General features: G+C 39.5%; 1 protein-coding gene across 1 annotated transcript in view; it reads left to right on the forward strand.

Annotated features, from left to right (window-relative positions):
- The window catches only part of LOC121420662, a 187285-nt gene that overhangs the window by 79051 nt on the left and 88006 nt on the right, over nt 1-20228 (forward strand). The window contains exons 58-76 of the mRNA XM_041615325.1: nt 692-1108; nt 1864-2061; nt 3251-3446; nt 3826-4031; nt 4466-4705; nt 5289-5492; nt 6600-6767; nt 7730-8012; nt 8749-8996; nt 11534-11671; nt 12207-12396; nt 13395-13576; nt 14026-14250; nt 14882-15025; nt 15751-15879; nt 16880-17048; nt 17857-17951; nt 18649-18813; nt 19239-19391. Of these exons, the coding sequence (XP_041471259.1) occupies nt 692-1108; nt 1864-2061; nt 3251-3446; nt 3826-4031; nt 4466-4705; nt 5289-5492; nt 6600-6767; nt 7730-8012; nt 8749-8996; nt 11534-11671; nt 12207-12396; nt 13395-13576; nt 14026-14250; nt 14882-15025; nt 15751-15879; nt 16880-17048; nt 17857-17951; nt 18649-18813; nt 19239-19391 (3750 nt within the window). The remainder of the gene's footprint in view (nt 1-691; nt 1109-1863; nt 2062-3250; nt 3447-3825; nt 4032-4465; nt 4706-5288; nt 5493-6599; nt 6768-7729; nt 8013-8748; nt 8997-11533; nt 11672-12206; nt 12397-13394; nt 13577-14025; nt 14251-14881; nt 15026-15750; nt 15880-16879; nt 17049-17856; nt 17952-18648; nt 18814-19238; nt 19392-20228) is intronic.

A 20228-nucleotide genomic window follows, 5' to 3' on the forward strand; every position in this document is an offset into this window, starting at 1 on the left:
TTGTGCTTGAATAAAGAGAATATTGATCTCAAACTTGTTTAATATAATGTCAATGTTGGTTGAATTTTGTTGGCCTAGGATGATTAACTGTTATCCAGTTTCATGAATTTCTTATGAAGTTCTTTCTTCGAAATTTGTTCAAGCTTTTCGATATCATATCAAGATCGGAGCCTAATATGACCACTGAAATGTCTTTGAACGACCTCTGTGTGTAAAAGCCTCCCCCTACCACCCGCCAGTCTCTGAATGTTGTAATGTTTTTTTTTTTTTAGAAATCACCTTTTATTCATAGAAAAGGGAATCAGATACAACAATGGGCCCAGGTTATCAGTTCTAGACGAGCGTAATACAGGGCAACAATAAAATGAATACAGTACAGTATACATAAACATACATAAAAAAAAATATAATAATTATTTACATATCGAACGCATCTATTCAATTCATAACCAAATTCATAGTAAAAGTGATGAGAAGGGGGAAGGAGGGGATATGCTATCTCGTGGTATAACTTAAGTTGTTCTGATTTTAAAATGAGTTCTTTGTACTAACATATTGGTGTTACAAAATTATATAAATAATGCAATTATAAATATACAGTGTATGAACAGATAAAGTGTAAATTCACATAAGTAGGCCCATATCTTGAATTTATATTTTATATATATTTAATTTCTATATTATATTTTAGGTTTCTACTGTCCAGAAGGCACATCCGAGCCGTACCAGTGCCCCGCCGGTACTTTCAGCAATCAAATGGGTCTACACAATGTTACGCAGTGTACACAATGTCTAGCTGGATACTACTGTGAGAGTGTCAATCTCACTGACACTGAAGGTAAGGTGTTATTTAGTCTTGGTGTTATTACTTGTACACAGTGTCTAGCTGGATACTACTGTGAGAGTGTCAATCTCACTGACACTGAAGGTAAGGTGTTATTTAGTCTTGGTGTTATTACTTGTACACAGTGTCTAGCTGGATACTACTGTGAGAGTGTCAATCTCACTGACACTGAAGGTAAGGTGTTATTTAGTCTTGGTGTTATTACTTGTACACAGTGTCTAGCTGGATACTACTGTGAGAGTGTCAATCTCACTGACACTGAAGGTAAGGTGTTATTTAGTCTTGGTGTTATTACTTGAACACAGTGTCTAGCTTGAAACTACTGTGAGAGTGTCAATCTCACTGACACTGAAGGTAAGGTGTTATTTAGTCTTGGTGTTATTACTTGTACACAGTGTCTAGCTTGATACTACTGTGAGAGTGTCAATCTCACTGACAAAAGGTAAGATGTTATTTAGTGTTGGTGTTATTACTTGTACACAGTGTCTAGCTGGATACTACTGTGAGAATGTCAATCTCGCTGACACCACAGGTAAGGTGTTACTACTTGTACACAGTATCTAGCTGGTTACTACTGTGAGGGTGTTAATCTCACTGACACCAAAGGTAAAGTGTTGTTAAGTGTTGGTGTTATTACATGTGAAGTTGGATTAGTTTGTATGTACATGTACTGTCTTGCTGGATATTACTGGAGGTTAGATTAGTTTGTGAAAGGCTGTCCATTCTTCACTGGACCATTCTCTAATGCTGTATATGTACACACAGGTTTTAAGTCCCCCTTCAATCATTAAAACTTCTTTCTCCACGTATGCCTTTACCGGGAAAGCTCACCAATTTGTCCATCCTTTACTGCAGCGTATGAGCACATCAGTTTTAAGTCCCCCTCCATCATTTAAATCTCTTGCTCCATTTAGGCCCCTACAGAGAAAGCTCACTACATTTGTCCATTCTTTAATGCTTGATACTAAACACACACATCAGTTCTAAGCCCTCAATTATTAAAATCTTTCTCCATTCAGGCCTCTGCCAAGAAGGGTTCTACTGCCCTCTGGGGTCTTCGTCACGCACAGAGATGACCTGTACGGAGGGTCACTATTGTCCAGAGGGGTCACCTTCACCCACTGGATGTCCAGAGGGGACCTTTAACCCCTACCAAGGTCAGATAGAGGTCGGTGACTGCACTGATTGTACGCCAGGCAGTTACTGCGAAACACAAGGTCAGTATATTGCAATGTATTATTTATTTTAATCAATGATACCAGGGGCCCGTTGCAGAAAGAGTTGCTTTTAAACGCATGTCAAAAAATCAGAATTTTTAGAGTTGCAATTGATTGCAACTCTTTCTGCAACGGGCCCCAGTTGTGGTAACAATCTCAAAATGAGAATCCAATGAAATTACCACTAAAGTGTTTGTATGTACAAGTAAAAGGTATTTGTCAAGTAGCTCTATAAGAAAATGCGTAATATCTGAGAAAGAAAGCAATATAAGCACAGAATTCCATCAAATGTTGTTGTTTTTCAGTGCAATATTAATGCCCAGATATGTTTTTCTGTGTCAGTGATCATCAGAATTATCAATTTTGAGCTAAGAATTCATGATTTTACAAAGATAAGTCTACATTGATATTCCAGATCTAGATGTATGATAATATTTTGACAGTTAACCTTGAATTAAAACACATTCTCATTAAATAATTGATGCAACTACCGTCTTTTACCTTTAAGCTTGAATAGGCACATCCTAAGGTTTGAAATGATAAATAACTTGTCAATACCCACACAAATACTAGATCCAATGCCGAAGAAATTCAGCGAGAGCTTCAGAAAATAAGGAGAAACCAACAAGGTTTGAAGTTCAGGATTCACCCGAGTACGCGCTGCTTGCATTATACATGTACAATTTCAGTGAAACCTCCATTCAGTCCAGAATAAATGATGTCAGAGAAACACTTAAATCTTATCTTTAATGAAACTACTTCAAATTTTGACAAGTATGAAGAACTGGAAATATTTTTTCTTACAGAATTTTTTGGGGTCATTTTTAGCTTCTGAAGACCTAGCTTCTGTTTTTGCAACTATATAGAACCTTCCCCATGGCAACTTATTGGTTTGGGGGTTACAGGTCACATATTGTTTTGTTATTCAATAAAAGAAAGAAAAAAATCACTGGATTTAAAATGCAAATTGGCATTGTATTGAAAAGTGTTGCTATCATCATGTGGATCGTAAGTTTGATGTTTTTTTTCAGAGTTTAAGAATTAATAGATATGAATGATTTTGGCCAATTTGAGGATCAGACGTTAATTAATCTTGACTTTATACAAGCTGTTCGCCTTTATGTGTTAATTTGATGTTAATCCATTTAATAACTGGTATTGATTTTCTATTGGTCAATTTATTTTCTAGGTCTTGTTGAGCCAACTGGTCCATGTGAGCCTGGATACTACTGTCCAGCTGGTCAGAACTCATCCAGACCGTACGACTACCCCTGTACGGTCAGTCATTACTGCCCGCTCAACTCCACCGAGCCGCTGCTATGCGAGAACGGAACGTACATGAATCAGACGCACGCATCAGAGTGTTTCATTTGCCCTGCAGGATGGTGAGTCCTGATTGGTAGTCATGATGATGATGATGGTGATATGATGATGGTGGTGGTGATGATGGTGGTAATATGATGATGATGATAATGTTAACCGTGAAAATGCTGATAGTGATGATGGTGGGGAGTATGAGAGCTACTACTGCCCATACAGAACCGGTATCGACTGGCAGCCTTACCCTCGTGAGACCTATAACAACGATACCGATATCTCTATCTTTCCAATACCAGGTCTATGTGTATTGTGTTCTTGGGGACCTCTACAGTCATGTGTTCTTGGGGACCTCATACTCGTGTATTCAGAGGGGTACTACTGCCCAGACGAAACCGGTATCGACTTGCAGCTTTGTCACTGATCTCTCTATCTTTCCTATATCAGGTATTGTGTGCTTGGGGACCTCATAGCGATGTGTCCGGAAGGCTACTACTGCCCAGACGGAACCGGTATCGACTGGCAGCCTTGCCCCCGTGGAACCTATAACAATGATACCGGTCTCTCTGAAGAGCTAGAATGTAGGCAATGTCCTGGTGGTTATTACTGTGGAGAGGTGGCTCAGACTGATTACATAACAGAATGTGATCCAGGTGAGTTGGGGTACCTGTAATGTATTATTATTATAATGTTGATATAAGTAGCTGTGCTGCTCAGAATTAAAAATAAGATATCTAAAAAAAAAATCGTTAAATTTGGTAACTCATTCATTCTTTGAAAAAAATACATGGGGGGGGGGGCTCGCGGCAATTTTGACCCCAAAATATCAAAAGAGATCTAGAAATTAAAGAAGAGCCTTGTAATATCCCCATTCACTTCAGTATTAAAGCTTATGTCACAGATTTTGGCAGCTGGTTGTCAAACTTAGCCCCCCAAAATAAAACCTATATTGTTTTTTTTGTCTGGTTTCATCTACCTCTCTTATAATGCAACCAGATATCGGTACTTTACAAACTCACATTTTGGATTTGCTGGGACAGGTAAATGAAAGGGACAATTTTTAATTGATACCCCTTTCTTCTTCCAGGTTTTTACTGCGAATACGGTGTAGACCGAGCCGACCCCAACGGCAACAACAACTCCACCCTGGTAAACGCATCCTGCGCCGTCCTCGGCGAACACACCGGTGTCGGCGGCATCTGCCCCGAGGGGTCATACTGCCCTCGGGGGTCCAATCAACCGATAGAATGCGAAGCTGGGTCGTTCGCTAATACTACGGGATTAGAGGCATGCTGGGATTGCCCGGCCGGGTACTACTGTCTTGAAGGTGAGCGTGATCTTTGGAGGGTAATATTGAGATGGCAATTGTTATATTCGTCATTTATTTGATAAATTGGTTTGAAAAAATTATAAAATACCTTTGCAGCTTCAAAATATTTGAAAGAAATATGAAAATGTAGGTAAAATTAATTTTTAAAAAGGGGAATACAACTCACTGTTGCTACATTTCGCCAACTATCAATTGGCTTCTCTCGGTGAATGATGAATCGGCTGAAGAGGAGACCTTCATATTGGTTGAGATTTGGGGGATTCTGTAGGCACTTCACTATGTCTTGCACATGAAAGAGGCTTGGAATCTTTTGAATAACCCGCATGTGACTAAATGAAGCAAAGGCCTCCTTTCTTGATCAGGATCAGGGACTAGTTTCAGATAAGGAACTGTGTATAAGGAAGGGGAAAACTTTCCACTCTTCCCAGATGGCCGCCTTTCGCCTTTAGTTTCAGATTAGGATTACATGCACATGTGCAATCAGTAAAGTGTTGTAATTTATTCCTATATTAGCATAGGCATCTCAATCAACCCTACAAAGCATAGTACTTTGAACGTCTATGCATCGTATCTATTGCAGGTGCGGTCACCTACGAGGACACGCCCTGTCCAGAGGGTCACTATTGTCCGATCGGCACGACTTCCATCTACGAGTACCCCTGCCCAGACGGGACGTACTACAACACTACACATGCTACTGAGATGAGTGACTGTATTGCCTGTCCAGGAGGGTACTACTGTGAGATTGATGGACTGGGGTACCCGACCGGACCTTGCTCTCCAGGTAAGGAAGGGTGGGATGAGGATGGTAGTGGTGGTGGTGGTGATGATGATATTGGTGATGAGGATGATGATGTTGATGGTGGTGATGATGATGGTGATGATGATGATGATAATGATGATGGTGATGATAGTGATGAGATGATGGTGATAGTGATGATGATGATGATGATGGTGATGATGATGATGATGGTGATGCTGATGATGATAATAATGATGATGATGATGATGGTGATGATGGTGATGATGATGATGATAGTGATGATGATGATGGTAGTGATGAGATGATGGTGATAGTGATGATGATGATGATGGTGATGATAGTGATGATGATGATGGTAGTGATGATGATGATGGTGATGGTGATGATGATGGTGATAGTGATGATGATGATGATGATGGTGGTGATGATGATGGTGATGATGATGCTGATGCTGAAGATGATAACAATGATGGTGTTGATGATGATGATGATGGTGGTGGTGATGATGATGATGATGATGGTGATGATGGTGATGATGATGATGGTGGTGGTGGTGATGATGATGATGGTGATGATGATGATGATAATAATACATACAAGTGTATGATTTATATAGCATCTTTTCCATTTTTAATTAAATGCTCAAGGCGTTTAGAAGAGAGCAAAATGACGATGATGATGATGATGATGATGATGATGATGATGGTGATGGTGATGGTGATGATGGTGATGATGGTGATGATGGTGATGATGGTGATGATGATGGTGATGATGATGATGATGGTGATGATGATGATGATGATGATGATGATGATGGTGATGATGATGATGATGGTGATGATGATGATGATGGTGATGATGGTGATGATGGTGATGATGATGATGATGATGGTGATGATGATGCTGATGGTGATGGTACATGTAGATGATTATGATCATGGTGACTGCATGACATTACTATGGATGTTGATGTTGATGACATTGATAAAAACAATGTATTGAGGAACAATGGTACAAACACATGTACTTCTTTTGGGGGTTATTTTATGTACTTGATCTCACCTCATCTTATAGAAATACTATCGTATGCCGTGACATGTGTATTATTTCACTTTCTGTCAACTTTAGGTTGGTACTGCTCCGGTAACTCCTCATCGTCCATGACAACGACCCACGGGGGAGAATGTCAGCCCGGTACCTTCTGCCCTGAAGCATCTTATGCTCCTACTCAATGCACTCCAGGGATGTACTGCCAAACCGCTGGTCTGGACACACCGACTGGTAATTGCTCCCAAGGTGAGAAGACTAGACTGGACTAGATTGGTGGATTTGTAATAGTGACCATGAAAAAAAATGTTATATAGGGAAGTTATCTTGAAAAGAACCTGTCCTTTTTGTGTCTCCCTTTGGTGGTCACAAATAGAGAGGTTTCATAGTGTATAACTTCTTCTTGTGGAGTGTTGTGGATTTTAGTTGCCGGACTTTGAACCAGAGGTCATGGGTTCAAATCCCAGCCATGGCGTAATTTCCTTCAGTAAGAATATGCAACATTTACACAGCGCTTAATACAATGTTTCTTAGCGCTGAATATTCTTACCCTGGCTTTAGCACGTCTACCCTGATAGGATGCTTGAGCATTCAAGGAATTTCATCCTACCACCTACCCATTTGCTTCACCTGAGTGGATAGTGGCAAATGAAAATAAACGCCATGTCAAAGGACCTGATTGCTGCAGTGGGTATCGAACCCAGACCTTTGCTGTTCAAAGTCAAGAGACTTACCCACTGAGCCACAACACTTCTACAGAAAAAAAGAATTGATCCACAATGTGCTGCACTCAATCGGGTTGGGAGAAATAATTCCTCGAAAAGCTGTGACCACCGGAATCGTTAGCCTAGCTGAGCTAGTGTAATATTGGAGGGCCTTGAACGCCTAACAGGGTGTGTACATGTGTATTTGTTAATGATAATATGAACATTTGTAATGCGCTGGTATCCATCATAAAAAGATGCTCATGACGCAATAAAGAAAAGAAAAGAAAAAGAGAAAAAGAAAGGAAGATAGAAAACGTACTGAAAAGAGCGGGCGAATAACAATTACCTACATAAAAGCTTGTGTGAATAACCAGGTTTTCAGAGAACTTTTGAAAGTGGTGAGACAACAAACACTGCGGATTTCTTTTGGAAGTTTATTCCATATGAATGGCCCAGCATGTTGTGTATGATTCTTTTTCATCTTTATCCATCTTCATTTTCCAGGATTCTACTGCACCCTTGGCGCATCAGATCCTGACCCGCGTGACAACGTGACCGGGGCCATCTGCCCTGTAGGTCACTACTGCCCCGAGGGTAGCCCCGCCCCGATCCCTTGCCCCACTGGCTACTACCTGGATTCTGAAGAGAACAGTGCTATGGGCGACTGCTTGTCCTGTCCATTGGGCGAGTTCTGTCCTGGTGTGGGACGGGAGACGTCGGCTGGACAGTGTGATGCAGGGTTCTACTGCCCAGGTGGACAGAATGTTTCTGCACCAGCTGAATATGTGTAAGGATAGCTTTTCTTTGCTTTGCCTTTTAATGATAATAATATCTATTCATATATACCGTGTTTACACTTGATCGGCTTTTGGTTCAGAACCAAAAGCCAATGCAGAATCGTCTTTTGGTTTATCTTGCACTGAGTTTGCACGCTGTTACAGCTCGTGGTTCAGAATGGCGAGCCGTTGCAAAAACCTGAAGTGATATGCACACCAACAATATACGTCATAATAAAGACAACGCTGGATCCGTGCGCTTACAATTATGTCACAATGGTAAATTAAAAGAAATGTGCACCAATTGCCGATGCAGAATCGGCTTTCTGTTTACACGTATATGTAGTAAAAAAGCCGATTCTGCATCGGCTTGCGGTTCAGAACCTACTACTTTGGTGGTTCAAATTGCCGGTTCTGAACCGCGAGCCTATGCAAGTTAATCGCGTTTACACGCTATGAAAAAGCCGATGCAAAAGCCGATTAAGTGTAAACACGGTAATTTATCTGATATGGATCTTGTCAAAGACTTAATAAACACCTCAAATATCTCTCTGCTCTCATCCTACATGTACATGTATTTTACTTTGATCATCATAAACTGTAAGGGGATATCTGAAAGGCACATTATATATTTCTTCTATTATTCACTTAAAATGTACATATAGAGTGTAGGAGAATATTTCATCTACAAATGTAATTTGAAATTACATCAATCTACTCTGTGATCGTCCTCCTCAATATCTACAGCTGTCCTGAAGGCTACTTCTGCGAGGCGGGAAGCTTTGAGCCTCAGATCTGCGAGAACGGCACCTTCCAGAATGAGATCGGCCAGAGCTCCTGCAAGCAATGTCCAGCTGGCTACTACTGTGACAACACTCTGGCCCCAGTCGTCCTCAACATCACTGGCCTATGTCCATCCGGTCACTATTGTCCAGCGGGTACAAGATACGCTGTTGAGTTCCCCTGCCCGATCGGAACATTCAATAACCAAACAGGTGGGAGTTCCTTCTTAATTCACTACACCCTTCTTGCCTAGTGAACAATCAATCATGCATCTTGCCTTGCCATTGAACCATTAAAGACATTGGACATAAGTTGGGTTAACTAATACCCAGGTTTAAAGTTGTTTAAGTATGGGAAGCCAAAAGAATCAAAATTATTATTAAGTTGTATGTTTCTTATGTTAACTGTGCTCTTTCCTGATTCATCGATGGTGAAGACAATCATCTATTTATACTTTCTAGACAATTATGAATGATTTGAGAGCCAAATGAGCTGAAATATGATATCTCTACTGTTAGTGATTTATGCAACAATTGGTTTTCCACAACTTTAAAGATAAATTCCAGTATTGGTAACAGTCTCAAAATGACTTTTTACAGAATCTAATATAATGACCACCCAAGTGTCTGTTTGTATGAATAAAAAATATGTGCCAAAGGATTCTGGAAGAAATTGTGTAATTGCTGAGAATTAAGCAAAATAAGCGCGGATTCGGTCACTTCCGTCGGGTCTTTATTCTAGCAATAATAATACACTGTCCCACGTGTGCCTATCTGTGTTGGTGATCTTCAGCGCCTATTTTTCAGCGTAGATTTCAAGATTTCACAAAGTTCAGTTTATGTAACTTTACCAGATCTAGATCCTCGATGATATACTGACAATTAAGCCTTGTTTTACAGACTTTCTCATGAAATCAGTGTCTACTGCAACTACTGGCATTTCTCTTTAAACCCGAGTTTAAGTTAAACTTTAATTCAGAATACGGGCCAGTGACACAACATTTGGTCGTGCAACATTTCCTTCAATCTTATTATCTCAGAGGGCATAGGGTTAGAGATAGGATTGTAATGGAGGGTTTGGTTTAGAATAATGGGAAGATAAGGATTTGTATAAAGTTTAATTAGTTTTGGAGGATCTAAGATTGCTGTGGATAGAGCTTATGTATCGTAACGCGTATGACCCAACGCGCACTCGATGATACGTGCTTCTACACATTACAAAGGGTAAGGCATAGGGTAAGTTGAACGTGATCAGCACAGTAGGTGTTGTGTTTAGGCATTACGTGCAGATTTTCCATCTTAGCAATTGTGGCAGGAACAGATGTCATGGAACCTTGAAAACATCCAGATTTTAAATAGTGCATGGTTCTATTGTGATGCATGTCAGATAATGATATGAGTTGTACACCAATAATTGACAACTTTACTTGATTTTGATTGGCTGAGAAGCGCAGAGCCAAGGGTTAGAGTTAGGATTGTAATAGAAGGTTTGGTTTAGAATAATGGGAAGATAAGGATTAGTACAGGGTTTCTTTAGTTTGGGGGGATAGGTGTTTTGTTTTGGGTTTACGTTCAGATTTTCCATCAGAGCAATTGTCGCCAGAGCAAATGTCATGGAACTTAAAGGAGAATGAAACCATTGGAACAAGATAGCTTGTGTGCAAACAGAAAAATCAAAGAAACAGATCAACTTAGTTTGAGAAAAATCGGACTAATAATGAGAAAGTTATGAGCATTTGAATATTGCGATCACTAATGCTATGGAGATAGCAAATTGGCAATGCGACAAAGATGTGTGATGTCACTTGTGAACAACTCTCCCCATTACTTTAGTATATATTTCACTTGAATTGCCTCTTTTATCACATCTATCCATAAATCATTTGTTCTTTCTACATGAGGGCATGTAACACATATTTTTTAAGAATACATCATGGATAAAGAGTTTGTATCATCATAAGAAAAAGCAAAAAGAGACATTTTGAGGGTATTTTATAGTCCACCAAAGGGAAAGTTGTTCATCAGTGACATCACACATCCTTGTCGCATTGCCAATGTGAGGATCTCCATAGCATTAGTGATTGCAATATTCAAATGCTCATAACTTTCTCACTATTTGTCCGATTTTTCTCAAACTTTCTTTATTCTTATTCTTTGATTTTTCTGTTTCTACACAAGCATATTTGTTCCAAAGGTTTCATTCCCCTTTAAAAACATCCAGATTTTAAGTAGTGCATGGTTCTATTGTGATGCATGCCAGATAATGATATGAGATGTACATCAACTCTTCCCCCTAATTGACAACTTTACTTGATTTTGATTGGCTGAGAAGCGCAGATGTGTGACCGATAGCGGTAACTGAGGGATAGAGCAGAATATGTTTGGCAATATATCTGCCAAGTCCTGTTGTGAAATACACCCAGTATCTGATGAAGAGTAAACCTTGAAATGGTACCCAACTTATTTTTCCTTTAAGTTTTGATTTTTGTGAATACTGTAGGATTGATGGAGAAAAGCTTTTGCAGCCCTATTCTTGGTGGATATTACTTATTTTCCTTCTGAATTTTGTATTATTGACAGAGGAGATACTTAGCAGTCTGTGTCTCGGCGGATATTACTTATTTTCCTTTTGAATTTTGATTTTTGACAATACTGTAGGATTGACAGAGGAGAGACTTAGCAGTCTGTGTCTCAGTGGATATTACTTATTTTCCTTTTGAATTTTGATTTTTTTTTGGTCAATACTGTAGGATTGACGGAGGAAAGCCTTTGCAGCCCATGTCTCGGTGGATATTACTGCCCCACCCCAGGGATGGTTTACCCCGAGGAGGAATGCGATGCAGGATTCTTCTGCAAGCAGTATGCAAACATCTCGGCACCGGACCAAGGTAAAGGACATTGATGACAAAGATAACCTTTGACCTTCCATCATTGCATAATATGAAGTAATGGTGATCATGGTGCTGATGCTGATGGTGGTGATGTTTTTGGTGATCTGAGAAGCAGTGGTTGTGTGTTGGCAAAGAAATAAATTTTCATATTGGGGGTTGGGGAAGCTTCCTCTCACAACAAACGTTCTAAACGGAACTTTGGGTGATAAAGCCTTAGCATTTCAATGAATGGGCATACTCTTGGGTCTTTTTTTTATTTTTCAGGGCTCTTCTAAGCATTTCTGGGGCAAAATGCGCATTTTCCCCCTGATCGTGTAGTTAGTAGTGGTCGCATCATAACTTTCTTATTCTCATCTGATTTTATGAAAGTTTAGCGTTAAACTTGTTTGATATACATGTACTGTATGTATTGTCACGTAAACCTTTTTTTTTTTGTTGGGATGAACTTCTCCTAAATTGCCTAAGAATCAGACTATGATAATTTACTCGTCTCACCTTCTCCATCTCTGTCTCATCAACCCCTCTGTAACAGGTGATGATGCCAATGAGTGCACCCCTGGTCACTACTGCCCCCAGGGGACCTCCGACCCTGTCCCCTGTCCTAAGGGCTCCTTCAGCAACGAGTATGGCTTACAGGCCGAAGGAGATTGCGAGCTGTGCACCCCGGGCCACTACTGCTCGGAGATTGGACAAACCAACACCTCGGGATTATGCTTCGAAGGGTAGGTTTTAGATAATTTGCCTTTAAACCATTCAGTGCCGTGCAAGGTTCGAATTCCAAGGCCAGGGTCAAGGTCACAACGACACTTTGACACCAAGAACAAGAACTAGGCCATATAAATTTCCTCAAGGATCACAACACAATAAATGACTTTCCATAAAAAAGATACTGTTAGGTCTATTGACTTGTTAGTGAGCATTGTCCAATCTCATCCCAGCTATGTCCAAAGGCTCATCTCAAGGCCATGGTTAATTGGTTATACAGAAAGTTGATTATTTTATGAAATAGTCCTTCTGTATTGACCTCTTCGTGGGTGGTTGATAAAACCTTGTATCTCAAAATTGAAATATCTTGATGACAGCTTAGATAAGCTACATGTAGATGTTAGAATAAGAGTTCTTCACAGGTACATGTATCAGGAGACTGTATCAGGCAATATGAGACTACCACCATTGCTGTTTTTTTAAATACATCCTTTTCTAAGCTGCCTTCAAAATTATTAATTTTTTGAGGTACAAGGTTTCATTAGCCCAGCCACGTTTTGCTGTGTACATTAAATGCTTTCCTATTTTTGCTTTTTTTATTGTTATGCAGGCCAAACAGAGTTACAATCGATCCCATCAACCTCAACTGTATGAAAATCCATCAGTGTTATAATTCTTTCTACGAAAAATTAAAATTTGCACAAAGTCCTTCCTAAGCAAAGAGAAGCACTCTGAATTTTCAAGAAATCAATGAATGTATAAATTTACAGCATATCTAGAAAATATTTCAAGCAAACATGGATTTTAGGTGTTGATATTGCTGGCTTTCCAGACATGTATGTGTAGTTATGGTTGCTCGGATCAATGGTTATTTTTTATGAGATGGGCTTTGCCATCTACATTAATCTTCTTGACCACATGTACATGTATCTACATGTATGTTTACTCTTTGAAAATGTGCATTCACGCTGATCCCATCTTAACCTGTTGAATCCACTCTCTCTCTCTCTTGTAGATTTTACTGTGAGCTTGGTTCATGGGACGCGACCAACGTCTCGTGTCCAGTGGGTAATTACTGCCCTCTAGGATCACCTACGCCCGAGCCATGTCCGCAGGGCACCTACAGTAACACTATGGAGAGGTGGAATGTCACCCAGTGCGTTGAGTGCGATGAAGGATGGTACTGTAATGACACAGGTAAGAATTATCATACTTGCTCTCAAAGCACTTACAGTTAGATGTACTTAATCAGAAGTCTATAATGAATAATAAGAATGATACTAATGTATCCATGGGACCTTTTCTTAGATAGGTTCAAAGTGCATTAAATGCAGTTTAATTACCCTGGCTTTAGCAGAGCAGTGTTTCGGGAATAAATCCCTGCTAGGTACCCATTTTCCTCACTTAGAATATATCCAAAGACACCCCCCCCCCTTCAAACAGGATGAGAATTGTGCAAAGCTAATTCATCACATGACAAAGTTTGAAACTGTAAGTCAATGCAAGTAGAGATTTATACATGTATATTTTCACAATCTGTTTGTTGTTTCCATGTTAACTTTGAGGATTGTTTTATTGCCAGGAATTGACTCTTTCTGTTTAAAAATCCTTGAATTTCTATTACTCCTTGCCTCTTGCCACATCAGGTCTGTCCGCACCAGTAGGGGAATGCGATGCTGGTTTCTACTGCCCACCGGGACAGAGTGTCCCCAACCCCACCGACTACCCATGTAGCATCGGGTTGCATTGCCCCGTTGGTAGCGCTCTACCAGTCCCCTGCGCTCCTGGTACCTTCACAAACCTCACCCAGGCTCCCGAGTGTCTGGAGTGTCCCGCAGGATTCTACTGTGTACCCGAAGAAGTCATCGAAGGTGAGTTATGATTAAATATTGAAAGGGGGAATGAAATTCTTTGAGCAGGTTAGCTCCTGTGAAAGCAGAAAAAAACCAAAGAAAAAGATCAATATAAGTTTGAGTATCATTGGACAGTCAATAAGAAAGTTTTTAGCAAATGAATGAATGAGGAGATCACTAATGTGAGCAAGATCTGTGATGTCATAACATTTCCTCATTTTCCTGAAGACGCTAAGAACATACTAGTGGAGATATTGAGTTTGGTTTGACCAGTCCTTTTTCAGGACCTTATGCTCTCAAGAAAATATTGATTCATTCTTTGCCATGGAAGCTTTCACATGTTGATCATTGTCTTTTTTGATATCAGGTAAGCTGTTTATCCAAAGCTTTGAGCTTTGTTTATCCATGGACAGGGTTGCCAGATTTAGGACCCTTACCAAAGTCTGAAACATGTCCTCCTTTCAGGAACCCCGCTAAAGGCTTTTATTTGCTAATCCTCACAACTCACCTTAGCCAAAGCAAAGGTGATGCAAAAAGTCACAAAATGCTGTTGTGCAAGCTTGTAATATGGCATCTGCTTCTAAAGAAATTACAAATTTATTCTTCAAAGAGTGCAAGACCACTTATTGAAGTCCTCTTGTTTCTGTAGGAAACTCCTCTACCGGGTACAGGGATTGCCCCCAGGGGTACTTCTGCCCCCCTGGTACCGGAGCTAACTGGACTGCATGCCCACCGGGGACCTACGGAGCCAGCAAAGGATTAGAATATGAAGAAGACTGTACTGACTGCCCAGGTTAGTCTTTTAGTAGTGGTGGTAGGGAACAGTTGTGGTGATGGTTGTGATGGTAGTGTTGTTGGTGGTGATGGTGATGGGGATATTTAGGATGGTTATGATGATGATGGCAATGATGTTAGGGGTGATGATGGTGATGGTGATGATGATGTTGATATTAGTGGTGATGATGATGATGATGATGGTGATGATGATGATGATGATGGCGATGATGATGATGATGTTGATGTGATGGTGATGATATTGGTGGTGATGATGATAGGGGTGATGATGATGGTGATAGTGATGATGATCATTATAATCATGGTGATGGTGATGATGGTGATGATGGTGGTGGTGGTGTTGGTAGTGGTGATGATGATGACTATGGTGATAATGATGATGCTGATGATAAATGATAATGACGATTATTATGATGACGATGGGAGTGATGATTGTGATGATAATGATGAAGAAGAGGTCGAAGAGAAAGAGGAGGGTATTTATCAAAAAGAACATCGGGTGAAAAAAATTGTGAATTTCCAGGTATGTTCTTTTTTTTCTAGCTCTCTTATTGATATTGTGAAGCGAGAAAGAAACAAAGAGAAAAAGGAAATAAATCAAATAAATAATAGAGTAAGAAATGAAAGAAACCTGTTTGCATGTTTATTGGTGTATAGTTCCTACAGAAGGAAATATAGATTTGATAAGTACATGTAGCCATTTTGAACTTCTTTCCTTCCCAGGTGGTGAATACTGTGATGGTGTCAATCTGACCATCCCATCTGGCCCCTGTGAGGCGGGATATTTCTGCACCTATAGAGTGGACAGGCCAACACCCACAGCATTCCCCAATGATGGATGTACCTACGCAGGTAATGCAGTTCCCTCAATCTCACTCTCTCAATTTTACCCTTTAGCACATTTATACCGTGTTTACACTTAAACGGCATTTGGTTTGCATTTACACGTTGTTACAGCTCGCGGTTCTGAACCGCGAGCCGATGCAAAAAGCTGAAATGATATGCACACCAACAATATACCTCATAATAAAGACAACGCTGGATCCGTGCGCTTACAATTACGTCACAGTGGTAAAGTAAATGAAATGCACACAATTTGCCGATGCAGAATCGGCTTTCTGTTTACACGTAGTAAAAAAGCCGATTCTGCATCGGCTCGCGGTTCAGAACCTACTACTTTGGAGGTGCAAATTGTGGTTCTGAACCGCGAGCTGATGCAAGTTACTTGCGTTTACACGCTATGAAAAAGCTGATGCTGCACCGCGAGCCGATTCAAAAGCCGATTTAAGTGTAAACACGATATTAATCTGACTCCCATTTCATGAAGACTGAAAATTTCAGTCACTTTGTCATTATGGTAAATGCCATACTAACCGGGCAGTGTTTTCATCGAAAATGAAGGTCATCATACATGTAGCTGAATAAAATAATAGCAAATTTATAAATCTATATCCCCCCCCAAAAAAAAAAAGGAAGAAAACTGAGACTTGCTCAAAGTTACTTTGTCCCCAACCAAGCCAAATTCCTTGTAGAATAATCCCATGAAATTTTGTGGAGGAATGCAATGTAATATCCTTCTTTTGCACATAATAGACCAGTTTTATTGACACACTGGATTTTGTGCATGATGTTTAATTTATTGATGTTTTTAAAATCAATTTCTTTATCTCATCGATCTCTCCCTTGCTAGGTGCTTCTTCAAAGTAAAAGTATGTGAAGTTTTTAATTGCCTTGTCCAAGTTTTCGGATAAAGAACCATTTTCACATATATATGGCTTGTTTGAAATACATTTGTGTCATGAGCTTTCAAAACGTTCTTTATCCTAATTTTTCCCTGTTCATTCTCATGAAGGCAACCATACAGGATATGGCGGCGTCTGTCCACTGGGTCACCACTGTCCCGAGGGGTCAGCCCGCCCTCTAGGGTGCTCGGCAGGAACGTACCAGGATGAAGAAGGGAAAGAATCGTGCAAGGAGTGCCCGGCTGGCTACTACTGTCTCGCTAACTCGACTACTTATGAGTAAGTTTTTTTAACACTGATATCTGTTGATGAGGTGCCCATATTCTGAATGGTTGAATTTAAGCTCTGGGCCCCGTCGTACGGAGAGTTGCAGAGTGATCCAATCAATCACAACTATGGACGGCCAGCATCGTCAGCATCTATTACGCATGTTCGTTTAAAATATTTTCGAGCTTTGATGTATATTCAATCATGCGTTCACTGTTTTCTTGAAAATTCACTTTGCTTCTCTTTGTTTGCATAGGACATTTTGCCAATCTCCTATAGAAAAAAGTACGACTCTGATGGATTTCCATAGAGTTAAGATTGATCCAATCAATTGTAAATTTTTTTAAGATGGGCCCAGGTCTAAAGTTTTTTTCACTATGAAAAGCCATTTTTCCAAAAGGGTAATGAATCTCAAACATGAATCTGAACTCTGGTTTTAATTTGAACCCTTAAGTTGCTGTTAAACTGTGGAAAGCTACATGCATCATGAATTTCACATGATATTCTGTACGCTGGGTTAGTTCAAATTCTAATTTCAAGTTGCATCATGAATGTCAAACGTGAGAGGTTGAATTGTCACAAATCTTTGATTACTGTCTTGGAATGATTGGTAAAATTGTTCTATTCACCAAAAAAAGAGCATTCATTTGGAAATATATACCTTTTGGTCCTTTGAAAAGTATTTGGATATTTGTTTGAATTTTTCCTGATTGATTTTTTTAGAAAGAAAATTATACATGTATCTAATGGCCTTCATTTAGAGTATCATTCTGTTTCATAGATCAACACCTTTATTTACTCTTTTTTTTCTCTCCTTCAGGGATACCATATGTCCATCTGGTTACTACTGTCCACCCGGTACAACATATGACATCATGGAGCCCTGTGAAGAGGGAACGTTTAATAACCTTACTGGTATGGGTATTATCTGAATATTCTCACTCTTATTGTACATGTATTTCTGTTAACTGATATTACTTATTATAATGATAATAATGATAATAATAATGATAATAATGATATTAATAGTAATAATAATGATAATAAGAAGAATGATAATAATAGTAATGATAATGATAATAATATTAATAGTGATAGTTATAATGATAATAATAATAATGATAATGATACTGATAATGATAATAATAATGATGATAACGATATTAATAATAATAATGATAATAGTAATAATACTTATAGTAATGATAACGACAACAATGAAATGATAATGATATTAATATTAGAATAATAATAATATTAATGGTAATAATAATAATAATAGTAATAATATTAATAATAGCAAAAATGATAATAGTAACATTTATAAGCACTTAATATTTTGAGTTTCTTAGCAATTTACATGTTTTTATTATTGTTATTACACTTAGTTCTCCTTAATAAGCATTCTGGTGATTGCTGCCAAGCATATCCTATTGAAATTATATTTCCATACCAGGACCCGTAACACAAAGCTTTGTTCATGTGGAACATTTTTCTATGATTGATTACAGTGTACATTGACAACAATGTACAATTACTCGTGAAAATCAAGTGTACCATTAATCGCTAGATTCTATATTCATTCATAGTTATTTCTTATTTTTTTGCAAAGGTGGTCACAACGATTCCTGGTGTACTCCATGTTTACCCGGTACCTACTGCGCCGGTCAGGGTAACCCCGAACCTACTGATCTCTGTGATGCGGGATGGTACTGTATCAGTGGGTCGTACGAACCGCAGCCATCGGATCCTTCCCTTGGTGGAGAGTGCCAAGCTGGTAAGTTAGTGGTGGGGTAATGATGATGGTGGTGGTGATGATGATGATGATGATAGTGATAACGATGATGGTGATGATGATGATGGTGTGCTGATGCTGATGATGATGATGATGATAATAATAGTAGGATGATAATTGTGATGGTGGTGGTGAGGACGATTGAGATGATGATGGCAGTGATGGTAATGATTTTGATGGTGATGATGATGATGATGAAGATATGTAAAAAATATATATAAAAACATATATTGTTGATGATGAATATCTAGGAATTGTGCCTTGTTCAGGGCATTTTAGCTTGTCATTTATATGTATCAGAAGTTTCCCATTTCTTTTTTACAAGTACCTTATACATTTTGTGTTATATTGTTTTTACAACATGGAAATAAATCTGATTTGTTTTGTTTTCTATAATTTTTTTTAAGGTGAATACTGCCCTCAGGGTTCGTCGGCTCCAATCACCTGCGATCCTGGCTGGTACTGTCATACCTCCGGTCTTCCAGCGCCCCATGATATGTGCACCGCAGGGTACTACTGCACCAATGGTTCCGTCACACCCACTCCTATGGGTAGTGGAGGTAAGATGATGAAAGGGGCTTGGTGTTGGTGTTGATGGTGGTGGTGGTGATGGTGGTGATAGTGATGGTGGTGGTAGTGATGGTGGTGGTAGTGATGGTGGAGTTGGTAGTGGTGATGTTGATGGAGTTGGTAGTGGTGGTGATAATGTGGTAGTGATGGTGGTGGTATTGGTGGTGGGGGTAGTGATGGTGGTGGTGGAGTTGGTAGTGGTGATGTTGAGGGAGTCGGTAGTGGTGGTGATAATGTGGTAGTGATGGTGGTGGTATTGGTGGTGGTATTGATGGTGGGGGTAGTGATGGTGGTGGTGGAGTTGGTAGTGGTGATGTTGATGGAGTTGGTAGTGGTGGTGATAACGTGGTAGTGATGTTTGTGGTAATGGTGATGGTGGTGGTATTGGTGGTGGTATTGATGGTGGTGGTAGTGATGGTGGATGTAAGATGGAGAAGAAAATGCAGACAACATAGAAACTGTGAAGAGGAAGGAGGAGGAGGAAAAGAAGAAGGGGGAGGAGGAGCAGAGGGATTAAACAAGAGGTGAAGGCAAAGAAGAAGGGAAAGGCGGCGAAGAAGAAGTACATGTAGAAGAAGTAGAAGAAGAAGGAGGAGGAGAAGAAGAAGAATTTGGAGAAGGAGGAGGAGGAAAAGCAGAAGGAAGAGGAGGAAAAGAAGAACAAAAAAGCAGAACAAGGAGCAGGAGTGCAACTTTATTTGATTGCTAGTCATTGTTACGTATAATTTCAAGAATGATGACTTCATCCTAATTTTTGCAATGTTTCGATTACATGTAGGATCATTTTAAAGACATGTAAATAAATTTATCTGAGTAAGCAATTTTCC

The sequence above is a fragment of the Lytechinus variegatus genome, chromosome 8 (genome assembly GCF_018143015.1).
Source record: "Lytechinus variegatus isolate NC3 chromosome 8, Lvar_3.0, whole genome shotgun sequence".
NCBI lineage: Eukaryota > Metazoa > Echinodermata > Echinoidea > Temnopleuroida > Toxopneustidae > Lytechinus > Lytechinus variegatus.